The following is a 22,973-nucleotide window of genomic DNA, read 5'->3' as shown; positions in this document are numbered from 1 at the left end:
TCCGGTTCCATCCGTCTGACCCTTTGATTGAGGGGAAGAGTGACAGACGCCAGCCCCAGCCGTTGCCACTGTGGATACCATCATTCCTGTCATCTAGGAGGGGTCCTATAATACATGGGTGTCTACCCCCCCACCCCCAAACCGCCCACCCCGCAGCCGTGCCCATCTTCCCGGGCACTCTCAGGAGAGGGATAATCAGTGACACTGGGCGCGGCCCTAGGTAACTCGAGGGGGTGGAAGACCATGAGTGTCGAGGAAGCCCCCCCGCTCTAGGCCACCAGGTAACTCAGGAGGGTGGAAAACCACGAGTGTCGAGGAAGCCCTCCCGCTCTGGGCCCAGGCTAGCCTGAACACTTCTCCCTCCTGAAAGCTGCTGTGTTATACCTTCTGTTTGCATTGTTTTGTTGCATAGTTTGTTTTGTTTTCCTTGGTAACTTTTTGCAAGTGTAACACAATAAAATTCTTTTCTGTTTCAAAAAAAAAAAAATCCTTCCCTGTTACCTTACCCAGGGAAAAGGGACCTACTTAGCCTGCTCTCCTGCTGCTGCCCCTTGGCCTGGGCTTTCCTTGCTTTTTGCCCCTGCTTTCGGCTTCCCCCCTGACCGGGCCAGACGCTCTCCTCCATTTCTTTTCTTTTTGTTGTTTTTTTTTCTTTTTCTGCTGTTGCTAGAGTGCTGGCCAGAGGCCGGCCGGCTGTTAGCCCCCCCCGCCCCGCCCCGCCCCGCCTGCCCTTGGATGCTGCTGCCGCTCCAGCTGAACCCCCCCCCCAAGAGAGGGGGGGCCTGCCGGCCTGCTCCCCAGAGGGGGGGAGTGAAGAGACCCAGCCCCCAGACCCAGCCACTTGCTGTTTGTCTGCAGACCCGTCTCTGGCTGAGAGAATTTCTTATCATCCGTTCCAGCTTCCCTAGAAGGTTTGCAGCTGCGACCCGGAACAGACAGAGAAAAAGCCATCTATCAGAGGAACACCGCCCGGGGAATCTACAAATCGGCGTGGAGGGGGGCCTAAGACTGAGTAACTTTCGAACTGTGCTCTCATGTCGGGGGAGGCCTTGACTGTGTCTTAACTGTGTTTGTAGTGACACAGGGGGTGTGGCACGGAGCTGCCCCCCGATCCATCTGTGTCCTCCCAACCCCCATGCTACCATCTTCACAACTGCCTCCTCCACCATCTTTGCTGGCTGTCTAACATCTGCCTCTGGACTCAGCTGCTAGCCCTGATTCCACCGCGTGGGCCAAAAGCACCAGCCAACCAAACAGGACTCTCTGGACAAGCGTACGGTGGTTCATGTGCCCCACCCCCCTGAATTGTCCACCCCACAGCTTGTCCCTTTCTACCTGACCCCAACACCTGTCAATCACCTGCCACCGCCCCCGCTGGGGCATCAGCAATGGAGGGCACTGGGGTGACCTCCGCCGCTGCCATGCCCATTGCCTCCCCAGACTCTAGGGAAGCCCCCCAAGCCGGCGGGAAAGGCCAGGGCAAGAAGAAGGGGAAGGGCCCCGCTAAAACCACCAGGCCCTCTGTGGCAGAGGCTATCCCCACTGCTGCGGCCCCGTCACCGACCACGGCGTCCTCCCCCGCTGCCCCCTCCACCAGCTCTGCGGATGTCCCTCCCTCAGCCCCCAGGATGCATGTCCGGGCGGCAGCAGCCCCCCCGCCTGCTGCCTCGTCATCTCTCCTGCCCACCGCCTCCGCCACCATCAATAGCAGCCGGGGCCCCTTTCCCACCATGACAAGGAAGCACAGAGTCCGATGCATCCTGGTGCCCGCCTCGCCCCACGTGGAGACCTGCGTGCGGGCGTTGGCGAGGGTGGTGGGGCCCTCGGCCATTGTGGCGGCCTCCAAAATGTACGGGAAGGTCATCTTCTTCTTAGCATCGGAGGCTGCCACCCAGGAAGTGGTGGAGAGGGGCCTGGCGGTGTGGGGGGTGTTTGTCCCCCTAGAGCTGCTAGAGGACCTGGGCGTCCGTCTGGTCCTGACCTCTGTCCCTCCTTTTCTCCCCAATGCTGTCCTGTTACCCGTCCTCTCCACCCTGGGGAAACCTGTTTCTGTCATTAGCCCTCTCCCGTTGGGCTGCAAGGACCCTACCCTCCGTCACATCTTTTCCTTCCGCCAGCAAGTGCAGCTTCTACTGCCGTCGGCGGCGTGTGATGGAGAGGCGCTTGAGGGGTCCTTCCTAGTCCCCCACCAGGGGGCCCGTTACCAGGTATATTTCTCCACGGGGGAAGCCCGGTGCTACCTCTGCTGGGCGTCAGGGCATGTCCGGAGGGACTACCCCTTAGCCCGGCAAGGAGGGGCACCTGGGATCCCCGAGACCCGGCAGGACATCAGCCCCGTCATTGCCGACACCCCTGGCCGCCTGATACCCGAACTCACCCCCCCTCCTCTTCGGACCACCACTTCTCCCGCTCAGGCCCGAGGGGCACCTCCCCTACAACGTCCAGACGAGTGGGAGAGCCCCCCCTCGCTGCTGACAATCTGGCAGGGCCTATGGAGGAGGGTGTGGCAGAGATACCACTGGGCATGGGAGAGAGCCTGCCCCAGGGAGAATCCTCCCTTCCTCATGCCGCTCCACCGCCCCCTCCAAGCCCCTGAGCCATCGCCTTTATCCCCGATACGACTCCTGCTAACCAGCCCCCAGATGATGCCATGGAGGGCTGGGCCCTAGTCCAGGGGAAGTGAGGCAAGCAGAAGGCTCGAGCTCCGCCTCATCTACCCAAGGCGGAGGCCCCCCAGAAGACCAAGAAGGGGGGCACCGATGCCAAACCTTCCGCTTTGCCCACGAGTGCGTCCCATCCACCGGTGTCAGCTGGGAAAGACGTGGTAGCACCGAAAGATAGTATCTCCCCTCCATGGGAGACCCTCCCCTCGGAGACCCTCGAGGAAGCCTCTTCTGTCCTGACACTGCCCGAAGCCCCCATGAACCCCGAGGCAACCGTCATGGCGGGTGCCAGTGGGGAGAACCCCAGGGCGACGGAAAGTGTCCTCTCCTCCATGTTCGAGGATATCGAGGCCCTAGATCTGACCCCGGTCGCCCAGGGGGAGGACGACCTTTTGCCAGCAAACCTCGATTTGAGCAACCTCACTCCACCCCTCTTTTCCCCATGCTCCCTCCCCCAACTGCTGCTTCTGCTCCCACCTCCGAGGTGCCCCTGGACTCCTCCATCGACCTGGCCGCTGATGGCACCCCGCTGACAACCACCAAGCCTGCTCAGGTGACAGCAGGCGCCACGCGACCGGGTCATGAGCCGCCAGGGGCACCTCCCGTTGGTGCGGAGCAACTGATTTCCTTCCCGGGCGGGGGCCCAACAGAAGATAATCCACCTCTTGATGCTGTAGCTGCTAAATCCACCATGGAGCCTGCACCCGGTATCACTGAGAGCTCCCTCCCCACCCACTTAACCCTCGAGCCTGATTGGGAGGCACAAACATCCAGCTGCTCGCCTCCCGAAACCCAGAACCTTGCCTTTGCCCCTACCCCTATCCAGTCTACCTCCTGCGATGTTATCACGGCCCCCGGGGCTGTCTCCTTCCCTTTTCCAATCGATGACCCCCAGGGAGCAGTCTTTGCACTTTCTAGTCGCAACCCATTAGGGGCTGCTATTTTCCCTCCACTGCCCCCTATCGCCCCAGGGCTTGAGGCGGGCCTAGAAGCTCCAGACCATCAGGCACCCCGTCGGGGGTCCGCACCCTGCTTGCCCGTTTTAGTGGGCCACAGGCCTGCACCAACGGCCCCGGCGGGGAACAACTGGGAAACCGTAACCCCACCCCTCCATGAGCTGCGAGGAGAGCTGTGGAAGTTTTTAGAGGATGTCCGTGGCTCCCACAACAAGGTACAGCTTGCTCTCCAGCAATGGGGGGATTTTTTCAAATCCTCCTGGCCACAAGGGCCCGCATGGGGAAGGTAAAGGGATGGGGAAGCAGGATGCTGTGGCCTACTGGCGGGTCCGCGTCTTCCGTGACCAATTACTCAACTACGGGATGGGTCAAGGACTGTTGCACAGCCCGCTGGGGGATGCAAGCATCCCTGCCAGTGAGGATCCCCCCGGCCCTCCCCATGACACCTCTCACCATCGCAACGTTGAACACCCGGGGTTGTAGGATGGCTCTTCGCAGGTCCCAGGTGCTCTCCTTCCTTTGGGAGGGAGGGTACTCTGTGTTTTTCCTGCAGGAGACCCATACGGATCCGACCGCCAAAGATAGTTGGCGGCTGGAGTGGGGGCACAGGGTCTACTTCAGCCATTCCACGATTTGGCAGGCTGGAGTAGCGACCCTGTTCTCCCCCGATCTACGGCCTGAGGTGCTAGGGGTCGCCGAGGCCATGCAGGGTCGCCTGCTGCATCTCCGGGTCTGTATAGAGGGGCTCGTGGTTAACCTCGTTAACATCTATGCCCCGACATCGGGCCCGGAGCGGCTGCAATTCTATCAGCAGGCATCCGCCTTCCTCGGCAGCTTAGATTCTCAAGAGTGCCTGGTCTGGGAGGGGATTTTAATACCACCCTCAAGGAACAAGACTGCTTGGGGACTGAGCACTGCCCGGCCACCGCGGACACCCTCCGGGAGATAGTTGAACATCACTCCCTAGTGGACATCTGGCACGACCACCACCCGGATGACACTTCCACGTTCACCTTTGTCCGGGTGGAAACCCATCGGTCAAGCCACTCCCAGTTGGACTGCATTTATCTATCACGCTTCCATCTCTCATGAGCCCACTCCTCCAGCATTCGGCTGGCCCCATTTTCTGACCATCACCTAGCCACCGTGACAGCCTCCTTCTGTGCGGAGAAGCTGGGGCTGGCCTATTGGCATTTTAACAACAGCCTGTTGGAGGATGAGGGCTTCGTGACGTCCTTCCAGGAATTCTGGCTGGCCTGGCGAGGGCAGCGGCGTGCCTTTCCCTCAGCGCGGCGATGGTGGGACCTGGGGAAGGTGCGTGCCCAGCTTTTCTGCCGCGACTACACCCGGGGCACCAACCGACGGAGAAATGCAGCGATAGAGCAGTGGGAATGGGAGGTCTTAGAGCTGGAGAGGCATCTGCCCACCAGCCCCGAAGACCCCCTCCTCTGTGGAGCGTGCCGGGAGAAGCGGGAGGAGCTCCGGGCCCTCAAGGACCATCGGACCTGGGGCGCCTTTGTTCGATCCCGCATCCGCCTCCTTCGGGAGATGGATCGCAGCTCCCGCTTCTTCTATGCCCTGGAGAAAACAAGGGGGGCCAAGAAACACGTCACCTGCCTCCTGGCAGAAGACGGCACCCCCCTCACGGAAGTGGTGGAGATGTGCGGGAGGGCCCGAGCCTTCTACGCAAGTCTTTTCTCCCCTGATCCGACCGACCCTAGCGCTTGCAGAATGCTTTGGGAGGAGCTCCCTACGGTCAATGAGAGCGACCGAGACTGGCTAGAGTTGCTTCTCACTCTGGCCGAGTTCTCAGAAGCCCTCCGTCGTATGCCCACCAATAAGTCTCCAGGCATGGACGGGCTGACCGTGGAGTTCTACCGCGTGTTTTGGGACATCCTCGGCCCAGACCTAGTCACCGTCTGGGCCGAGTCTCTGCAGAGCGGGGTCCTCCCTCTCTCGTGCAGGCGAACTGTGCTTGCCTTCTTGCCGAAGAAGGGGGACCTCCGCGATTTACGAGATTGGCGTCCCATTTCGCTCCTCAGGACAGACTACAAAATTGTAGCGAAAGCAATTTTGCTGCGGCTAGGGTCTGTGCTGGCAGACATGATCCACCCAGACCAGACCTACACCGTCCCAGACCGCAGTATCTTTGATAACCTATTTCTGGTTTGGGACTTTTTGGAACTCTGGCATAGAGACGGTCTGTCGTTCGCCCTCCTGTCCCTAGATCAGGAGAAGGCGTTCGATAGGGTGAACCACGGGTACCTGCTGAGCACTGTGCAGGAGTTTGGCTTCGGACCCCAGTTTGTGGGTTTTCTCCGGGTGCTGTACGCTTCTGCAGAGAGTCTGGTTAAGCTCAACTGGACCCTGACCGAACCGGTCAGCTTCAGCCAGGAGTACAGCAGGGGTGCCCCCTCTCGGGCCAGCTGTACGCTCTGGTGATCGAGCCCTTCCTCTGTCTCCTCCGCAGGAGGTTGAAAGGGTTGGTGCTGCAGGAGCCGGAGCTGTAGCTGGTCCTGTCAGCGTACGCTGATGACGCGCTCCTCGTGATCCAGGACCCCTGCAACTTGGCGTGGGTGGAGGCTTGCCAGGCCATCTATTCAGCAGCCTCCTCCGCCCGGGTCAACTGGGTCAAGAGCTCTGGTTTGGCAGTAGGAGACTGGCGGCAGGCGAGCTCTCTCTCACCCGCACTTCAGACTATCCGGTGGAGCATGGGTCTGCTCTACCTCGGCGTTTACCTTTCTGCCACGCATCCCTCTCCGCCGGAGAACTGGGAAAATTTAGAGGGCAGGGTGATAGAGCGGCTCCGGAAATGGACGGGACTACTCTGATGTCTCTCCCTCCAAGGGAGAGTGCTTGTGCTTAATCAACTAGTTCTGTCCATGCTCTGGTACCGGCTCAACACCCTGGTCCCAACCCTGGGTTTCCTGACCAACCTCCGGACATCGATTCTGGGGTTCTTTTGGTCAGGAATGCACTGGGCCCCTGTAGGGGTTCTTCATCTACCCCGGAAGGAAGGAGGACAGGGCCTGAAGTGTCTACACACTCAGGTCCATGTCTTCCGCCTCCAGGCCCTACAGAGGCTCCTCTATGGTGTGGGCAGTTCGGCATGGAGCACACTGGCGCACGCCATCCTGCGCCGCATCTGAGGGCTCCGATATGACCGGCAACTCTTTTATCTCCGTCCGGGAGGTCTTCCGCGAGACCTCTCCGGGCTGCCGGTCTTCTACCAGGACCTCCTCCGGACTTGGAAACTGTTTTTAACGACCAGGTCTGTGGCGGCCACTGAGGGGGTAGATCTCCTTGCAGAGCCCCTGCTACACAACCCCCAGCTCCGTGTGCAGGTGGCGGAGTCCCGCTTGGTGCGCCAGAGCTTGATCCTGGCAGAAGTCACAAGAGTCGGAGACCTCCTGGACTACGACCAGGGAGACTGGCTGGATCCTCTGACACTTGCCCGGCGCATGGGGCTCTCCAGACCTTGTACCCCCTGGCGCATACTTCAGGAGGTGAAGGCCACTTTGCTGCCCGCTGTTCGATCTTACCTCGACTGGGTCCTGCTCAAGGGCACACCCCGCCCACCCTCTACCCCAGGCCCACCAGACTTTTTAATTGGACCCCTGCCCTGCAGATCCAATCGACCCCCCCACCCCTTCACTGCAAGCCGGCTGCATGAACTGCAGCCGGTACGCTTCCAAACTGTGCCAAGGTAACATCTATACGCTCTCGTGCTCCACACCCTTCACGCCCTCACCCTAGTGTCCCGCCCCAACACAAAGTGGCGAGACCTTCTGCCACCTTTGGAGGGTGAGCAGCCCCGGTGGGCCAGCCTATATTCCACCTTGGTTCCGAGGCCCGTTGGGGACATCAGTTGGCGGCTCCTTCACAGAGCCGAGAGCACGGGCACGTACTTGGCACGGTTCACCCCCATCCCAGATACTTGTTCCTTTTGTGGTGTGAGGAAAACCCTGGCGCACGTATATTTGGAGTGCACCAGGCGGCAGCCCCTGTTCCGGCTCCTCACAAATCTCCTATTATGTTTTTGGTTGCATTTTTCCCCTCACCTTTTTATTTATGCACTCCCCATCCGTGGCCTCACAAAGTCACGGGATCTCCTAGTTAACCTCCTCCTGGCCCTGGCTAAAATGGCCATCTATAAAACCAGAGAGAGGAGGTTGGCCGATGGAGTTTCCTGTGACTGTGGGGCTGTTTTCCGATCCTTGATCCGTTCACGTATCCGGGCGGAGTTCCTCTGGGTGGCGTCCACCGACTCCCTTGATGCTTTTGAGGAGCAGTGGGTGCTGTCCTAGGTTCTCTGCTCGGTGTCCCCGTCCGGGTCCCTTTGTCTGGCCCTTTGACTGGGGGAGAGAGTAAGGGACCCCAGCCCCAGCCATTGCTGCTGCGGACACCACCACCCTAGAGGGGTCCTTTCACACGTGGGTGCACGTGCCCCCCCCCCCGGATTGTCCACCCCACAGCCTGCCCCTCTTGTTGGGTGCTTTCAGAGGAGGGAATTGTTGGTGACACTCGGGCGTGGCGCCAGGTAACTCGAGAGTCGATGAAGCCCCCTCGCTCTGGGCCACCAGGTAACTCGGAAGGGTGGAGGACCACGGGAGTCAAGGAAGCCCCCCTCTCTGGGCCTGGGCAAGCTTGAACACTTCCCTCCCCTGAAGCTAATGAGAAAACAATTGTGAGTGGTTGCTGTGTTACACATTGCATATGCTGCTGTTTTTACTTTGTAACTGTGTTATGCAAATAAAAACATCTTTTGCTTCAAAAAAAAAATTACTCTCCTGTAGCCATCTGGCCTGACCCTGTCACAATATGTTTATGTAGTACTGCAATAAAAGAACAGACGACATATTCACAAATAAGTATGAAACAACTAATCAATGTTAGCTAATGGGCAGCAAACAGCATCCTTAAGGAGCACAGTTTAATGTAACCTCTCTTCCTTAAATATTTAAAAAAAAGTGTTGAAAGTATTTGCAGTGGTCCACAAATAACCCTGTAATGATTATGTTTCTGATCAGAAAATTATATCAATCATTTATATATGTGATAATGTCACAGTAAAAACAACATGGGATTGGTTTAGTCTTTTGCAAGAAGTAACACTTCCCTGACCTTCCCACTCGCCCCGCACATTCTGTGTCCGAGTGTGGGTTGCACTCCTCCTACCCTCCTTCTTGCCCCCCATCCTCCTGCAACTCCTAAATCTGCCTCTTGCTCCCTACAATGCCCTGTTCCTGCTCATTCTCCCCATCGACTTTTCACATGGTCTCTGCTGCTTCGCATCATCCCTGTGCTCAGTCTAGCCCTCTGAACCACAGAGTGGCAGCTATTTTGCCTGTGGGCATGGCCTCAGTCTTACTGAAAACAGTGGGAAGTGGAAGCCACCTTTATTAAGTATTATTGTAGCTGTGTTGGTTCCAGGATATGAGAAAGATACGTTGATGAGGTAATATCTTTTATTGGACCACAGGGGAGGAGGAAAAGGGTATAGGGATGTGAAGCCAAGAACATTAAACTGTGATGAGGATGGGTTGGAAAAGCCAGAGACATCAAGGACTCAGGCTTTGGGAGGAGGCAGGCAGGGGAAGAAGGGTCTGTAACCACTAGCACACACTCACCTCAGAATCTACAATAGAACTCTGGATTCCTTAGTCTGAACATTCCTCTGCTTGGTGAAAGAGACCTGAAGAAGAGCTCTGTGGAGCTTAGAAGCTTGTCTCTTTCACCAACAGATGTTGAACCAATGAAAGATATTTCCTCACCCACCTTGTCTCTCAACTTTATTAAGGCAGCCTCATTTACATATGCAGATAGACTGTAGGGAAATGACAGCCATCTTGCTGATTTCAGCCCTATTGACAGTAATGATGATGATGGCGGCCATTTTGAATAAGGGAGTTGGCAGCCTCTCATTATGTTTTCATGAGATAAGTAAAAAAACACCCTAGATCATTAGAGTCTTGATAACATCACAAGAGCTGGCAATACTTCAGACGGTCCTGCATTGGATGAACAGATAGTTTTTCTGCATGTGATGCATTTAAACATCAGGTTTAAATGGTGGTAGAGTATTTGCAGTGAAGGGATCTTTATCCTGGAGTTTTCTCCCACATTCATCTGACAGAACTCAAGATGACCTTCATCTCATGCTGAGGAGCCTCTATCTATGTTCTTTGGCTTTTTCTGGGGTGGAAAATTGCATGAATATGAGTAGCTGGACGTGGAGCTCTTACCACAGGATTCTCTACTAACTTGGCCCTATGGCATTGATATAAAATCCTGTAATAGCAGATGTGTCAGCCCCAGCTCCCCTCAGTTCCTGTGTCCTTGTTCAAAATATAGGCGCTCTGAAAGCAAGCAGTGATAGAGGAAAGCTGATAGCTGATCTGTGAATTAAATATATTCAAAGATCTAGCTACCGATATCTATGGTAACCTAATTGTTTGGACCAGGGGTATCCTTTTTTAAATCATGCTCCACCTTAGCATTTTTTTTACTTTGAGGCACCCCCACAGTAACCTCTTACTACAGCAAGAAGGATACTGCCTCCTAGCATTGCTAATGCATTTGTTCTGGAGATACCAAGGTAACCTTCTGAAACCTTTATGCTGAAATTTTCCCAATTAATATTAAGTTATTACAATTATATTTCACTCAAAGATGGAATGGTGTATCAATGGGTGATTAGTCCACTTACAACAGAATGAAGTGCAACCTTATAATCCTGGAACCTAACAGTACCCTTTTGATGTTAATTGGAGCTCTCCCCAAATTAACAAAACTACTCCTTGTGTAATCCTTTATAATAATAATTAATTGCCCCTAACCATTATGATATTTCTGCCAGCTTCTTATTAGTTCTTTACATTGGTGCAGATGTTGATTTAAATAATATGCAATGTCCTTTCCATACTATCAATATAAGTAGTATTTTAATAAAACAAACTCACAATTCTCAAAAACACATATTAAAAACCTTTCTCAAACCAGTTACAACCAAACCATAGCCACAACATACTTTAGGTCATGTCTTGCTAACTTCTATTTTCCTGTCTTACTGTCTTCAACTTTTCTAGTTTTTATCTAACTTTTGCTCACACTAGCAAACTCAATTTCCCATACTTTTCTACAGTTAGGCTAACTTTAGGCCAAAGCCTAATTTCTACTTAACATTTTTTGTAGGCTACACCTAGCAAATTACTCAAAATGCAAGTCAAATGATACCGTTAAAACACTCCTAACCTGTATTACTGCTGCCAATGTCTTTTGATGTTTAAATGGCATTGTTTGCTCAGATCAGAGGTGCCAGGAGGACTGCAAAAATGAAGGGGAGGGGACAAGCACCAGGTCACAATGCCACTCACTCAAATTTAGACAGCTCACCGTGCCTACCTGAAAAGTTTGATGTGCCCCCCAGTTGAGAACTTCTGGTTTAGTCAGATTCTGTTCAAGGGCATTCTTCCAACTGTTTGGTTGAGAAGCTCTGGTGTCTCCAGGCTTTGAAACAGGGGCTTAAAATTTGGCACAGGGGGTCTGTGGTGCCAGGGATATGCCTTTAGTGATCCCCATGGAAAACTGCCCAAATTTGGTCAAGTTATGAGCCCCTAAAATTCAAAGTTTGTGTAGGCACAGTAGAGATTTGTTCAAGTTTGATTCAGAAGTTTTCATCTGTACTGAACCTGTGCCATCCCAGGGCTGCAGGGTCTGAAACAGAACTTTCCTTGCAGTTGGTTCTGCTAGCAACCAGAGGCTGCTGAGGTGCCAAACACAGGAACTGGAAGCAGGAAGACTTTCTCTCTCCTGTACTCTTAATCTTAATACTCTCCTTCTACTGCCCAGGCAGTGAGAAGGGTGAGGAGAAAGCAACATAACTGGAATGCTGAATAGAGAGGAGCTAAGTCTAGAGGGTAGCAAAGGGGGAGACTGGAACTAAGAGCCAGTGGGGGGGACTGGAACATGGAGACACGGGGCGGGAGGAAGGGCGTATAGAGATGAGGAGCCAAGGAAGAGCCAAGAAGGGAAACTATGATGAGGATGGCCTGGAGAGGCCAGGCCCATCAAGGACTCAGGATTCAGGAGATGAGCAGGGAAAGAAGGATCTGTAACCACTAGAGCACACTCACCTCGGAACCTACAATAGAACCTGGAATTCATAGTTCTCTGCTGTCAGCAAATAGCTTTGAATCCTGCTGACAAAATGTGTGCCTCATCCTCATTAGTTACTCTGTTAATTCAAGTGGCACATGTCTGTGTTGTGGAGCTAAAGTTTCTAACCTTGTTAATTAACTATGTGGGAGTCATTATGGTTCTATATGATGGAATATTTTTTCCATTTTTTTTAAATGTAGGAAATTGCATACACAAAAGAATGATAAGGTTGCAAAGTCAAGCACTCAAAAGTTAGGAAATGCCAGAATTAAGACTGACCATTTTTAATTGCATGATCACATACTATTTTTTCCCCATTCAGGGCACAGGATGGATGGTGTTCAGAGAATTAATCAGGGTTAAGTAGTTAATGAGGCTGTTGTCTGTATAACACCTGCTTCACTTGTTGCAGAAGTTAGAAGGTGCTTAGTAAGTGAGGCAGGAGATTGCAGGAAGAGGAAATACGGTCTTGTAGTTTAGTCAATTGAATACCACCCTGCAGCTTCCTCCTCCTCCTTAATTCTGCCTGGGTCTAGCTGGGGGGGCATTGAGAGAAACAAAAAATAAATAGTGTCCCTACTCTCCATTTAGGTGCCCAGCACCACAATGGCCTACAACAGGTGGTAGTCACAATAGCAGGTTAGCTCCCTACAGCCCTGGATGGCATGCCCATCAGATAGAATCTTTGGAGAATTTAGCTGCCAAAACCTTAAAAAGTTGGTACTGAGCATGTATAGACTGAGCAATAGAAGGCACATCAGACACTTAGCTGACCCCTTTCAGGTTCTTACTTCAAAGCATGGAGGCACTAGAGCATCTCAGCATGAAGGTTGTAAGAACTTTATCAGCATGGTTGGAACATCTTTTTTCCCTCATCTCATTCTCAAATATAGCTGAACCATTTTTTTAAATACTTTCCCCAAAAATGCAGAATGAGGCAGATATCCAGCATAGAAAATTGCAGCCTGAATTGTTGCACTTCTTCAAAGTTATAAGCAACTGAAAACAGCATCTTAAAACAGTAAATGTTGAGCAAATTGGTCCCAAATTAATAAGATTTTGGTTCTTATTAGTATGTCACAAAAGGTGAGATCCACTATGAGATGCTTGGATGAGAGGTGTTACAGAAATTCAAAGTATTGTTATTTTATTAAGTCTTTTTTTCACTAATAGGAAGAGAAGGTTGCCAAAAGAAGGGCAGAACTTTTAGCAGAGCAAGCCAAAAAGAAAAGGGAGGTAAGAATAATATTATGGAAAGAAATTTAAAAATGGAAATATTTGATTTGGTCTGTATTAGGAATATCTAAAATGTCTATGATCATAATATCTAAGTGTTATTTAGAGTGACATGCAGTAGCAGTACTATAACTGAAGTTGTGAGAAACCTTTTGTCATAAATATAAAGGGAAGGGTAAACACCTTTAAAATCCCTCCTGGCCAGAGGAAAAACCTTTTCACATGTAAAGGGTTAAGAAGCTAGGATAACCTCGCTGGCACTTGACCACAATGACCAATGAGGAGACAAGATACTTTCAAAGCTGGAGGGGGGAGAAACAAAGCATCTGGGCCTGTCTGTGTGATGTTTTTGCCGGGGACAGAACAGGAATGGAGTCTTAGAACTTAGTAAGTAGTCTAGCTAGATATGTGTTAGATTCGGTTTGTTTAAATGGCTGAGAAAATAAGCTGTGCTGAATGGAATGGATATTCCTGTCTTTGTGTCTTTTTGTAACTTAAAGTTTTGACTAGAGGGATTCTCTATGTTTTTAATCTAATTACCCTGTAAGGTATTTACCATCCTAATTTTACAGAGGTGATTCTTTTTACTTTTTCTTCTATTAAAATTCTTCTTTTAAGAAACTGAATGCTTTTTCATTGTTCTTAAGATCCAAGGGTTTGGGTCTGTGGTCACCTATGCAAATTCGTGAGGATTTTTATCAAACCTTCCCCAGGAAGGGGGGTGCAAGGTTTTGGTGAGGATTTTGGGGGAAAGATGTTTCCAAACGGGCTCTTTCCTAATAAAATAATACCGGTTAGACATTTGGTGGTGGCAGCGAAAGTCCAAGGGCAAAAGGTAAAATGTTTGTTACCTTGGGGAAGTTTTGACCTAAGCTGGTAAAAGTAAGCTTAGGAGGTTTTCCATGCAGGTCCCCACATCTGTACCCTAGAGTTCAGAGTGGGGAAGGAGTCTTGACACCTTTCTTTTTCCATTATAATTTAATCAGATATTTAAGGCATTTTACTATTGATTGGGAACAAAGCTACATATTGGAGACTGTCCACAGAATATTTGTAACTGTGTTTTAACTTACTTGTAAACATGAACTTCTATTCGGCAAGGTACTTAAGTGACATGCCTATCTTTGAGCACGTGAATAGTCCCATTAACTTCAGGTGAGGCACATTTTAAGCATCTTGTTGAATTGAGGCCATGGTTACTCTGAAACATGAAGTTATAATGGTTTATGCCCATACTCAACACAGTTACACAATGTACTAGAACTGTATTCAAACTCTCTTCCTCCTCATGGGTATTCTCAGTATCGTGTCAGCTAACAAGTTTGTTTATAACAAAACCCTGTCAAACTGCAAATACCAACATGCTAGCTACAGTGCATTTGAAAACAGTAATTAAAACACATTTCTTTTATGTCAGCAGAATTGCACTCTACAACTGCATTCAAGCCATCTGTGTTTTCTTTCCAAATATTAATCTAAAAGTTACTTATTTAGATTTTTTAATTAAGACTTCCATTTTCCAAAAAACAAATTGGAGTTTATTTTAGTTGTTCAGTTCATGTCATTGTTTATAAAAGTCATTATTAAAGGCATTTATGGTATTCTTCAGAAGTTTGTTTTTTTTCCAACATTCCCAACTGTGCGCCCAGATTCAGTGAACTTCTTCCCACTACCAAAATAACTAGTTACAATGATAAACAATGACAAGTGGCAAGGAGATGTGGAAGGGTGTAAAAATATTTAAGTTTTTTGGTTTTTATTAAATATTTTCTGATAAGTCTGCACTTTGATTTCAGCAGCTTTTATAGATAAATACTGTATCTGGTTAAACCAGAAGCTTTATTTGAAGCTCAATTACTGTAAGTTGGTTAACATTTATGAAGAAAAATTTGAATTTGACTCAAAAAATCGTAACAAAATCATAACAAAACATGAACTATCGCTGAAAATAAGTCTTCCTCAGAAGCAAACTTTTTAAACTTCTCTATTTAAGCTGATATGTCTTAGTGAAATAGTGTACTCTTTCCCCATCTCTGAAAACCATCTTTGCAAATTATTTATAAGCTAAAATGGTGGACAAAAAAGGGGAAAGTGTATGAGAGAAAATATTAGTTTCTTTCTTCTGAACTTCTGTACAGCAGGCATGAAACAGTTGAACATTTTATACTTTAGGCGGCAGCATATAGGGAAGAGGAGGAGGCTAGTGATGAAGAGGATGAAGATGAAGAAGATATTGAAATGATTCTTGAAGAAGAGTTCCCAAAAGAGGAAGAGGTAGATGAGGAGGAGGAAGAGGAGGAGGCTGATGCTGCTGAACGCATGAAAAATGAAATTACAGAAAAGTATGAAACAGATAGTAATAATTTACAAGCAGTACAGGTACTTTCTTCATTATCTACTTTATCAAATAACTTGGCATAAGGCAAGAAGTGCTTCCAGTTTTATAGCTGATTTAATTTAGTTGTCAGATTTCAAAGTTATAGTATTTGAGATCTTTATTTCCTTTTTCTGAGCTAATTAATGCAGGAGGACAGACTAGATAATCATAATGGCCCCTTCTGGCTGTCACATCTATGAATGACATTTCTGAGATCCTCATTCAGGCAAAATTCCTAATGAGCAAAATCCTGAAGTTCTTCTAAAGTTTTCACTAAATCTCATTGCAGGCAATGGAAATTTTGTCTCCAGAAAGATGAATGGGGAAAAGGGGGGGGGGGAGAGTGCAAGTGTTCCAGGGGGACCATGCTGAGATTGCTCAATCAGATTGCCCTGCAAAGAATAGGGCAGATGATCCCCAAAACTGGTGGTTATTCTAATACTTAGAGTCACCAAGCCAGCAACAAAACAGCTGCTACAATACCTTACTGGTTACCCAGAAGCTAAAACACAGTTTCCTTGAAACAATCCAGCCTTGGGCTCCCACCCAGACAGCCAAGTCAAATATGATGAGGATTACTGAACTTTTTGTTCATCATATAAAAGGTTCTACCAATCCCAAAGGATCAGACACATTACCCTTCAGGTTAATGAATATTTTAGATCTTACCCAAATACACACAGCCAATTTTTATTAACTAAACTAAAATTGATTTAAAATGAAAAGAGAGAGTATATGTTAAACAATCATTATACATACAGCTATGAATAAAGTTCTTAGGTTTCAAAGTTGAGATGGTGAGCTTTAGAGTTGCAAAAAGTTCTTTCAGAATTAGTTCCATAGGTCCAATGTCTAATATCAAGGCAATCCAGACTGGAGCTGGAGACCTCAATCTTGCGACTTAGACTTCCCCTGATTAAGCTGAAGCAGATCTGAGATAACAGGATCAGGGCCCAAGAGTTCCTTTTATAGTTCTCTGGCAGCCTCTGTCTTGACAGTAGGTGAAGCATTGTGGCTTTGAAATAGATCTCCTATGTCCTAAGCATCACTGGTAATTAGCTACATGGATTAGCATAAAGCAACGTCTCATTTCCCATCATTTACAGGTAGATTACTACAGACTTCAAAGAGAAAGAAAAACAATGATATTACTACATTCACAGTTAATCTAAAAGTTAACATCTCCTTTTGATCTCTGAATTAACAGAATACATCAACAGACAGGAACCTGTTACATTGTCAATCTCTAACAATATATATGTAAACACATACAAAATGCAATCATTATCTACAGCTGTGCCTCTAAATGTTCAATCTGGGTCAATTAGCCTGCTAGTTGTGTAACCCTTTCTGGCTGTCTGTCACAGCTCTTTTAAAATCTGCAGAATAGTTTCAACTGGATTTCACATTTTATTCATCAATGACTGAAACAGCCCCTGACATAAATTAAATTTTCAAAAAACAATTTATTTTCTACAAATATTAGTATTTAAATATATTCTTATTCCCAGATTGGGTCTTTTGCCCATTACAAAGTTGAGTGCTTCCTAGCACAAAATTCTAATTCTAAGCTTTACCATTAAGTGACACCTACTGCCACTGTAACTATGTTGACATCCTCAGGCTTCAATTACTTTTTTACCAATTAATGGATTAGGAGTCTGAATAATCTCCTAACACTCCTTGCATTTCAGGGAGGATTGAGTTGGGGAGAAAGGCCATTGTTTTACACCCAGAGATACACACTTCCATTAATTTGTGGGGAGACTAACTTTAAAGTGAAGTTCTAAACTGAAAAGTGGCTATGTAAAAATGTCATTTTTTACTCCGTTGAACTGCTTCCTGCAGTGTAACCCTAGTCATGTCTCCTTGCTTTAAGGACAAACATAATTTTCTATTGCTGTTACTCTTTGTCATGGTTATGGGGTTGATTGCAACTCTGCCCCCTTTCTGAGTGTAAGATAACTTTGCAGGATGACAGTTAAAAAAACATTATTCTCGTAAAAAAATATGATACCAAATCAGAGAGAGACCATCAAAATTGAACCTTTTAATGCCTTATATGCAGTGACTTGTTTAGACTCCTTCAAGTACATTAAAGGGTCCAGGTGTAACTAATGGAATACTGCATGTTTTTTGAAGGTAGTATTTTTACAGATCCACATTCCTCTTCCATTCTCACCACTGAAGTTTAGGAGTACATTATTTGTTTTATTAGTATCTTGGTGACTAAGTTGGTCAAAAAGGAACAAGTAGATGAGAATGTTGGTAATTATTGTCTCAAGAGGTGCATACGCATCAGTTACTGGAGAGATGGTTTCTGTTTTAGTATTTTGTGCTGCATAGCACCCTGCCTATGATGGGTTGAAGCAAAGACTCCAGAATATAGGTCTACATAAATAGTAAATTTAAGAGCCACAATTACAGGTTAGTATTTTCCTCTTACTGTATCTAACTCTCATTTTAACTTATTCAGAATTTATTTTCCCATTATTACTGATACCCAAGAAATTTTGTCTAAACAGCAGGTTTATTTATTAATAAATAATTTATTCTTCCTATCTTCTTCATTCGTTATTGCCACCACTGGGTATTGTGGCATCTCAGTCAATTATGCAATAGTAAATTTTGATATCAAAACACTGGATAGCAGCCTCCCTAAAAGGATCAGACAGATGGAAGAGATTAATTAGAAAACAGACAATTTTTATATTGTAATTAAGTGGCTGAGTTGTAATATGTGAGCAGAGGACGGTGCAATGAATCTGCTGAGGCTCTTTTGACTCCTCACTGGAATGTAATTGGGCAGCCAGGAGGAGCAGGTCCCCTGTTATTTGGGAGGACAGTGGGCAGCTCAGGTTAGGGTTCTGGAGTTCCCTGTGTAAAACTGACAGGATTCATGTATAGTGTAGATAAGAACATGTTCATAGTGTCAATAAACAATCCACCGAACCTGACTCCACTATATCAAGTCAATCAAGAACAGAAACTGACCTGCTGCAAGCAGTGATGAGCTGCCAGAATCTTAACAACCGGTTCCCTATAAACAATGCTGATTTAAGGGATGTGTCTCTGTTCTGCCCCCTCCCACACCCAGGCTCCATCCTGTCCTCCAGGCTCTCTCCTGCCCCCCATTCCCCCAGGCTCTGTCCTGCCCCCTCCCGCCTCTCCCCCCCAGGCCCGTTCTCCATCCCAGGTGCCTGCAGGTGGCGCAGGAGTCCTGCAGCCCTTGCATCAGTGGGGTCGTTCCCGGCATGTGGGGCGGCAGCTCCCTGCAGGCAAAGGCTGCCGTCTGCCCAACTCCCCACCACGGGATGTGAGCACCCCCGAGCGGCAGAGGCTGGACAGCCCCACAGTGCAGGAGCAGGAGAGACTGGGGTTGCCCCAGCATGCCCAAGGCAGCCCCCAGCCATGGCACCAGCCGGCCCTGCCCTGCTCCTGGGTCAGAGGAGGCTGCTGCCACCAGGGGTCTGGTTCCCCGGCCCTATGCGACACCCAGTCACACGGTGCCTGATCTCCCTGCCCAGCGCAGCCGGTTGCGCTTCCTGGGCCAGGCAGGAAGCAGCATGGAGCTTGGCAGCGGCTCCTGAGCAAGGCGGCATCGTATCGGCCTCTGCGTTGCTTCCTCTGGGCCCAAAATACTCCAAAGGGGACAGAGAGAAAGCAGGTTCATAGCCCGTTCCCCAGGCACTGGCCAGCTAACCTTTCTGGGTGCACGGAGATGGGAGAAGAAGGGGAACATAGTGCATTGAGAGGTAGACCCCTCCCAGAGCCATGCACCATCCCTAGTGCTGCGAGTCAGGACCCCCTTGGCCAGGGGGGCTGCCCCAGCCGAGCCCCAGCCTGGGTGGGACTTTCTGGGGCGGTGACTGCCTACCCAACTGCCCACCCCCATTCCCTGTCCCCTGACCACCTCCCAGAACCTCTGCCCCCTCCAACAGCTCCCTGCACCTTATCCAACCCCTCCTCCCAGCCCCGGCCCAGCCCCCTTACCATGCTGCTCAAAGCGGCAGGAGCTGCAGAGCTGCCTGGGGTGGTCCAGAGTGCTGGCGGCGCGGCACGCTGCGGCTCCGTGAGCGGGGGAGAGGCCGGGGGAGCCTCCGAAGCCGGGAGCTCAGGGAGTCCTAACAACCAGTTCTAAAGCTGCTTCTAAATTTAACAACCGGTTTGTGCGAACAAGCTCCAGCTCACCAGTGGCCACAAGTTACCAAAATGGACCAGGAGGGACTGGGGAACAATTTTTTATGCATAGATAATAGTTAAATAAGCAATGGGGGTCAGGTAAAATAGAAAAAAAATGACATTTCTCTGATTTTGATAAGAGACTTTTTAAAAGTTTAGCTAAATAGAGTTAGAGTCTTCAAAGTTAATGGAAATTATAGTTTTCTGATTTTATTTTAACATATTGTAATACTGTAATACAAATGTTAATAATGAAAACAGAGGAGTCAGATCTTCAGCTGAAGTCAATGGAGGTACATTGATTTACACAAGCAGAGGATTTAGTCCAAAGATCACTAATAGTTAATGGCAGTTATTATTCATACCACCCTTTATTACAACATTTGATCATGTTTATGATTTTTGTCATACATTATTCTTTCATTATTCAGGAAGAACTTGAAAGGTTGCTGATATCACAAATCACCATCAATGGAGGGCGAAAACCTCACATTGTACGTTACCAATTGTATAGCAAGTTGAAGCATCTAGTAGAAAATCGAGAAAGCATTTTTGAGAAATGTTACCCAATAAGTTTGCCACTTGCACGCAAGATGTTGGTTCTCTCTTATAAACATCCCAGTTCTTTTGGTCAATGGGACCCAATCAAGGTAATGTAATTAAATGGCTGAGGTATAATTTCAGGAAGTAATACTTGCTTGTCTTCTTTATGCCCATATAATTAAGATAAAATATTATGAAAAGCACATCACTGAATATTTTCAATAATGAGCACATACTATTAATAACAAGAATTGGTCAGTTTAGTGTTGTGTTTTAAGCACTGATTAATGATATTTTGTAAGATTTGTGGGAGCATTGAGCAGATGGAGGTTTGTGAACTAGTACAATCAAAAGTGGAGCTGAGCAAGAAAGGAATGTATGATACTTAGGACCCAGCAAATATAGGATAGCAAACAGGAAGTTCCTACAGCCTTGCAGGAGCAGTAGAGACAAGTGAAAGAGTTTTGGAGTTATGGGTGATTAACACAAAGTTATGATGGGTAATCTGGATGTAATTTTGCTGGAATGCTAGATGTGCATCTTGGTTTTGTGAGTGAGTAAAAAACAAGGAGCAGAGCTAAGCTAAGAAAAGCCCAATGAACAGGAAACAATAACAAAGAAATTCCTGAAGACGGGAGAGTAGAAAGATACAGTTGGAGGAGTGACAGCTTTGCAAGTGAGAAGAGATTCTTACATATCTGAGTTGCCAAAAGTAAATCTAAGAGAGAGCATGTCAGGAAGAGAACAATTTAACACTTGACACAGGTTAAAAAATTCTGTTAGCAGAAAGAAGCAGGTACTAGACTGTCTTTAGATGGAATCAAGATGGTGTTTTGTCAATGCTGTAGGATGCATGAAGTAGAAGATGATGACAATTATGGAGGAGAAAATAGGAGTGCTTTAGGATCAGATAGAGATGAGTACAATTAAGGAAGCCAAAGTCTTCATAGATCAGAAGGTATAAGATATGCCAATTGGTGATTAAATAATTATGGTTTGAAGATAAGACAAGACTATGGAGGAGATAATGGATAAGAATAACAAACCAGAAGGAGGAATGTGAGCACCGGAAGTGAATTAAGGCAGAATCCTAGTATCCTATGGAGCTAAGGCATGTGGTTTGAAGGGACCTGATACACTAATGAGAAACCAAGAATCTGAGAAGGGTAGAATGTGTAGTATGGCAGTCTGGAGCCACCAAAGAGTGGTGTTTCAATATTATCCTCTTCAGATGCATAGCTCAGGAATACAGTGGCATAGGGCCTAAGTATTACTGAGCAGCATACCCTCTGTCAGTCAGTCCACAGAACAGCACTTGTTTTTAATTCAGAGAATTAATTATTCTTTTCTTTGTTCTGACCAGAAATAGAGTAATGCTCTGGACATTAAATTGGGTATAGAATTCTCTCTTATCCCATCCTACAACAGTGGTTCCATGGATAGATAGTGTTATGGTACCCCGCCCCATATGGGACTAAGGAGGCAATGAATTCAGAAATGCTCCCATGACTGCCTAACCCTAGGACAAATATTGATAAATATTTATTGATAAAATGTCTGATAACCAGGCTCAATCAATTTTTTAATCAAAGATTGATCTCAGCACAATACAGAAAGGTTAATACAGTATCAATCTCGAGAATAGTCTTGCATCAGTTACATTGTTTCTCTGTTCCAAATTCTGAACTTAATTTTGCTCATATTTATATTCCCTTTGTTTATGACAGATAAAAAAATCCACAGATTTTACACATTGTTTCTTATCTGGGGTTTGTGCATAACGTTCCAGATGTCAGTAGATTGTAGAGACATCTACACTACTCTACCTAGCATACAGTTCATATCTGACAAACCTCAGCAAAAACGTATTTCTTCCCTCTGACAGATTCTACAAAAACAGAAGTTACAACAGTATAACTGCTAGTAGATTTCTACAATAAAGCTTAGCATAAATACAAGGCATTTGGGGAGTATAGTTTATAGTTATACAACTTAGCCTAAATACAAAGCATTCTGGGAATATATAATATTGGCTAAAAGTCCTCCTACCCCTTTGTCACCTTGATTCAGAGCATCGGGAGAACACCTTTGATAAATGCATGTATGAAGCAGAAGAGCGTTCATATGGGATATTATTTTACCACAGCTTGTGAGCAAAAATACAAAAATATCAACAAAATCAAAAACATTAGGTAAAACAATTTAAGCCTTAAAGTAATCTGTCTGTATATTAGAAATTAATATGTCCAAGCTACCATCCTGTAGTAGATCTAGAACCTTTTCTATTTAGTGTATGTCACCCCTACTCTGAATTATGGGTGTGTCTTTTTGAACCAATAATGTTTTTAAATTTAAGGTTAGTGGATCACTGTGTACATTAAAAACCTGATATATATTTCCCAACCTCATGCTGGTGATCTGGCTCACTTTGGATACTGGATTTATTGTGGTAGCTGGGAACAGGCATAATTGACCCACATGTATGCATGGGGAGAGAAAAAAGGCATTCCAGGAGTACAGTTTGTATTTATATAAAACTTAGCCTAAATACAAAGTATTCTGGAAATATGATATTGGTTCACACATCACCCTCCTTCAGTGTGTTTGTTCTTGGCCAACCTTCTGAATAAAAGATGAGCACTTCTGATTGGGGCGTAGACAACATCAGCCCACTTAATGGATGCAGTGAGTCCAATCTGCCCTCAAACTCTGAATAAGGAGCAGGCTTTCACAATGGGCTTAATCTGCAGCAAGTGAGCCCCTCGCGAAGTAAGTGCAAAGAAGCATTCAATTCCAAGGTATGTGAAGTAGCAATATGGTTATATTCGTGCTCCTTTATGTATTATCAGCTGGAAC

At 47.4% G+C, this 22,973-nt stretch overlaps 1 protein-coding gene across 1 annotated transcript in view; it reads left to right on the top strand.

Moving 5' to 3' along the window:
- Positions 1–22,973, top strand: part of AK9 (adenylate kinase 9) — a 239,389-nt gene that overhangs the window by 166,472 nt on the left and 49,944 nt on the right. Inside the window, 3 exon segments of the mRNA XM_073336992.1 lie at positions 12,953–13,015; positions 15,188–15,394; positions 20,006–20,224. Coding sequence (XP_073193093.1) covers positions 12,953–13,015; positions 15,188–15,394; positions 20,006–20,224 — 489 coding nt within the window.

Source organism: Lepidochelys kempii, chromosome 3 (assembly GCF_965140265.1).
Source record: "Lepidochelys kempii isolate rLepKem1 chromosome 3, rLepKem1.hap2, whole genome shotgun sequence".
NCBI classification, from domain to species: domain Eukaryota; kingdom Metazoa; phylum Chordata; order Testudines; family Cheloniidae; genus Lepidochelys; species Lepidochelys kempii.
This window is presented reverse-complemented; position numbering and strand designations above follow the sequence as displayed.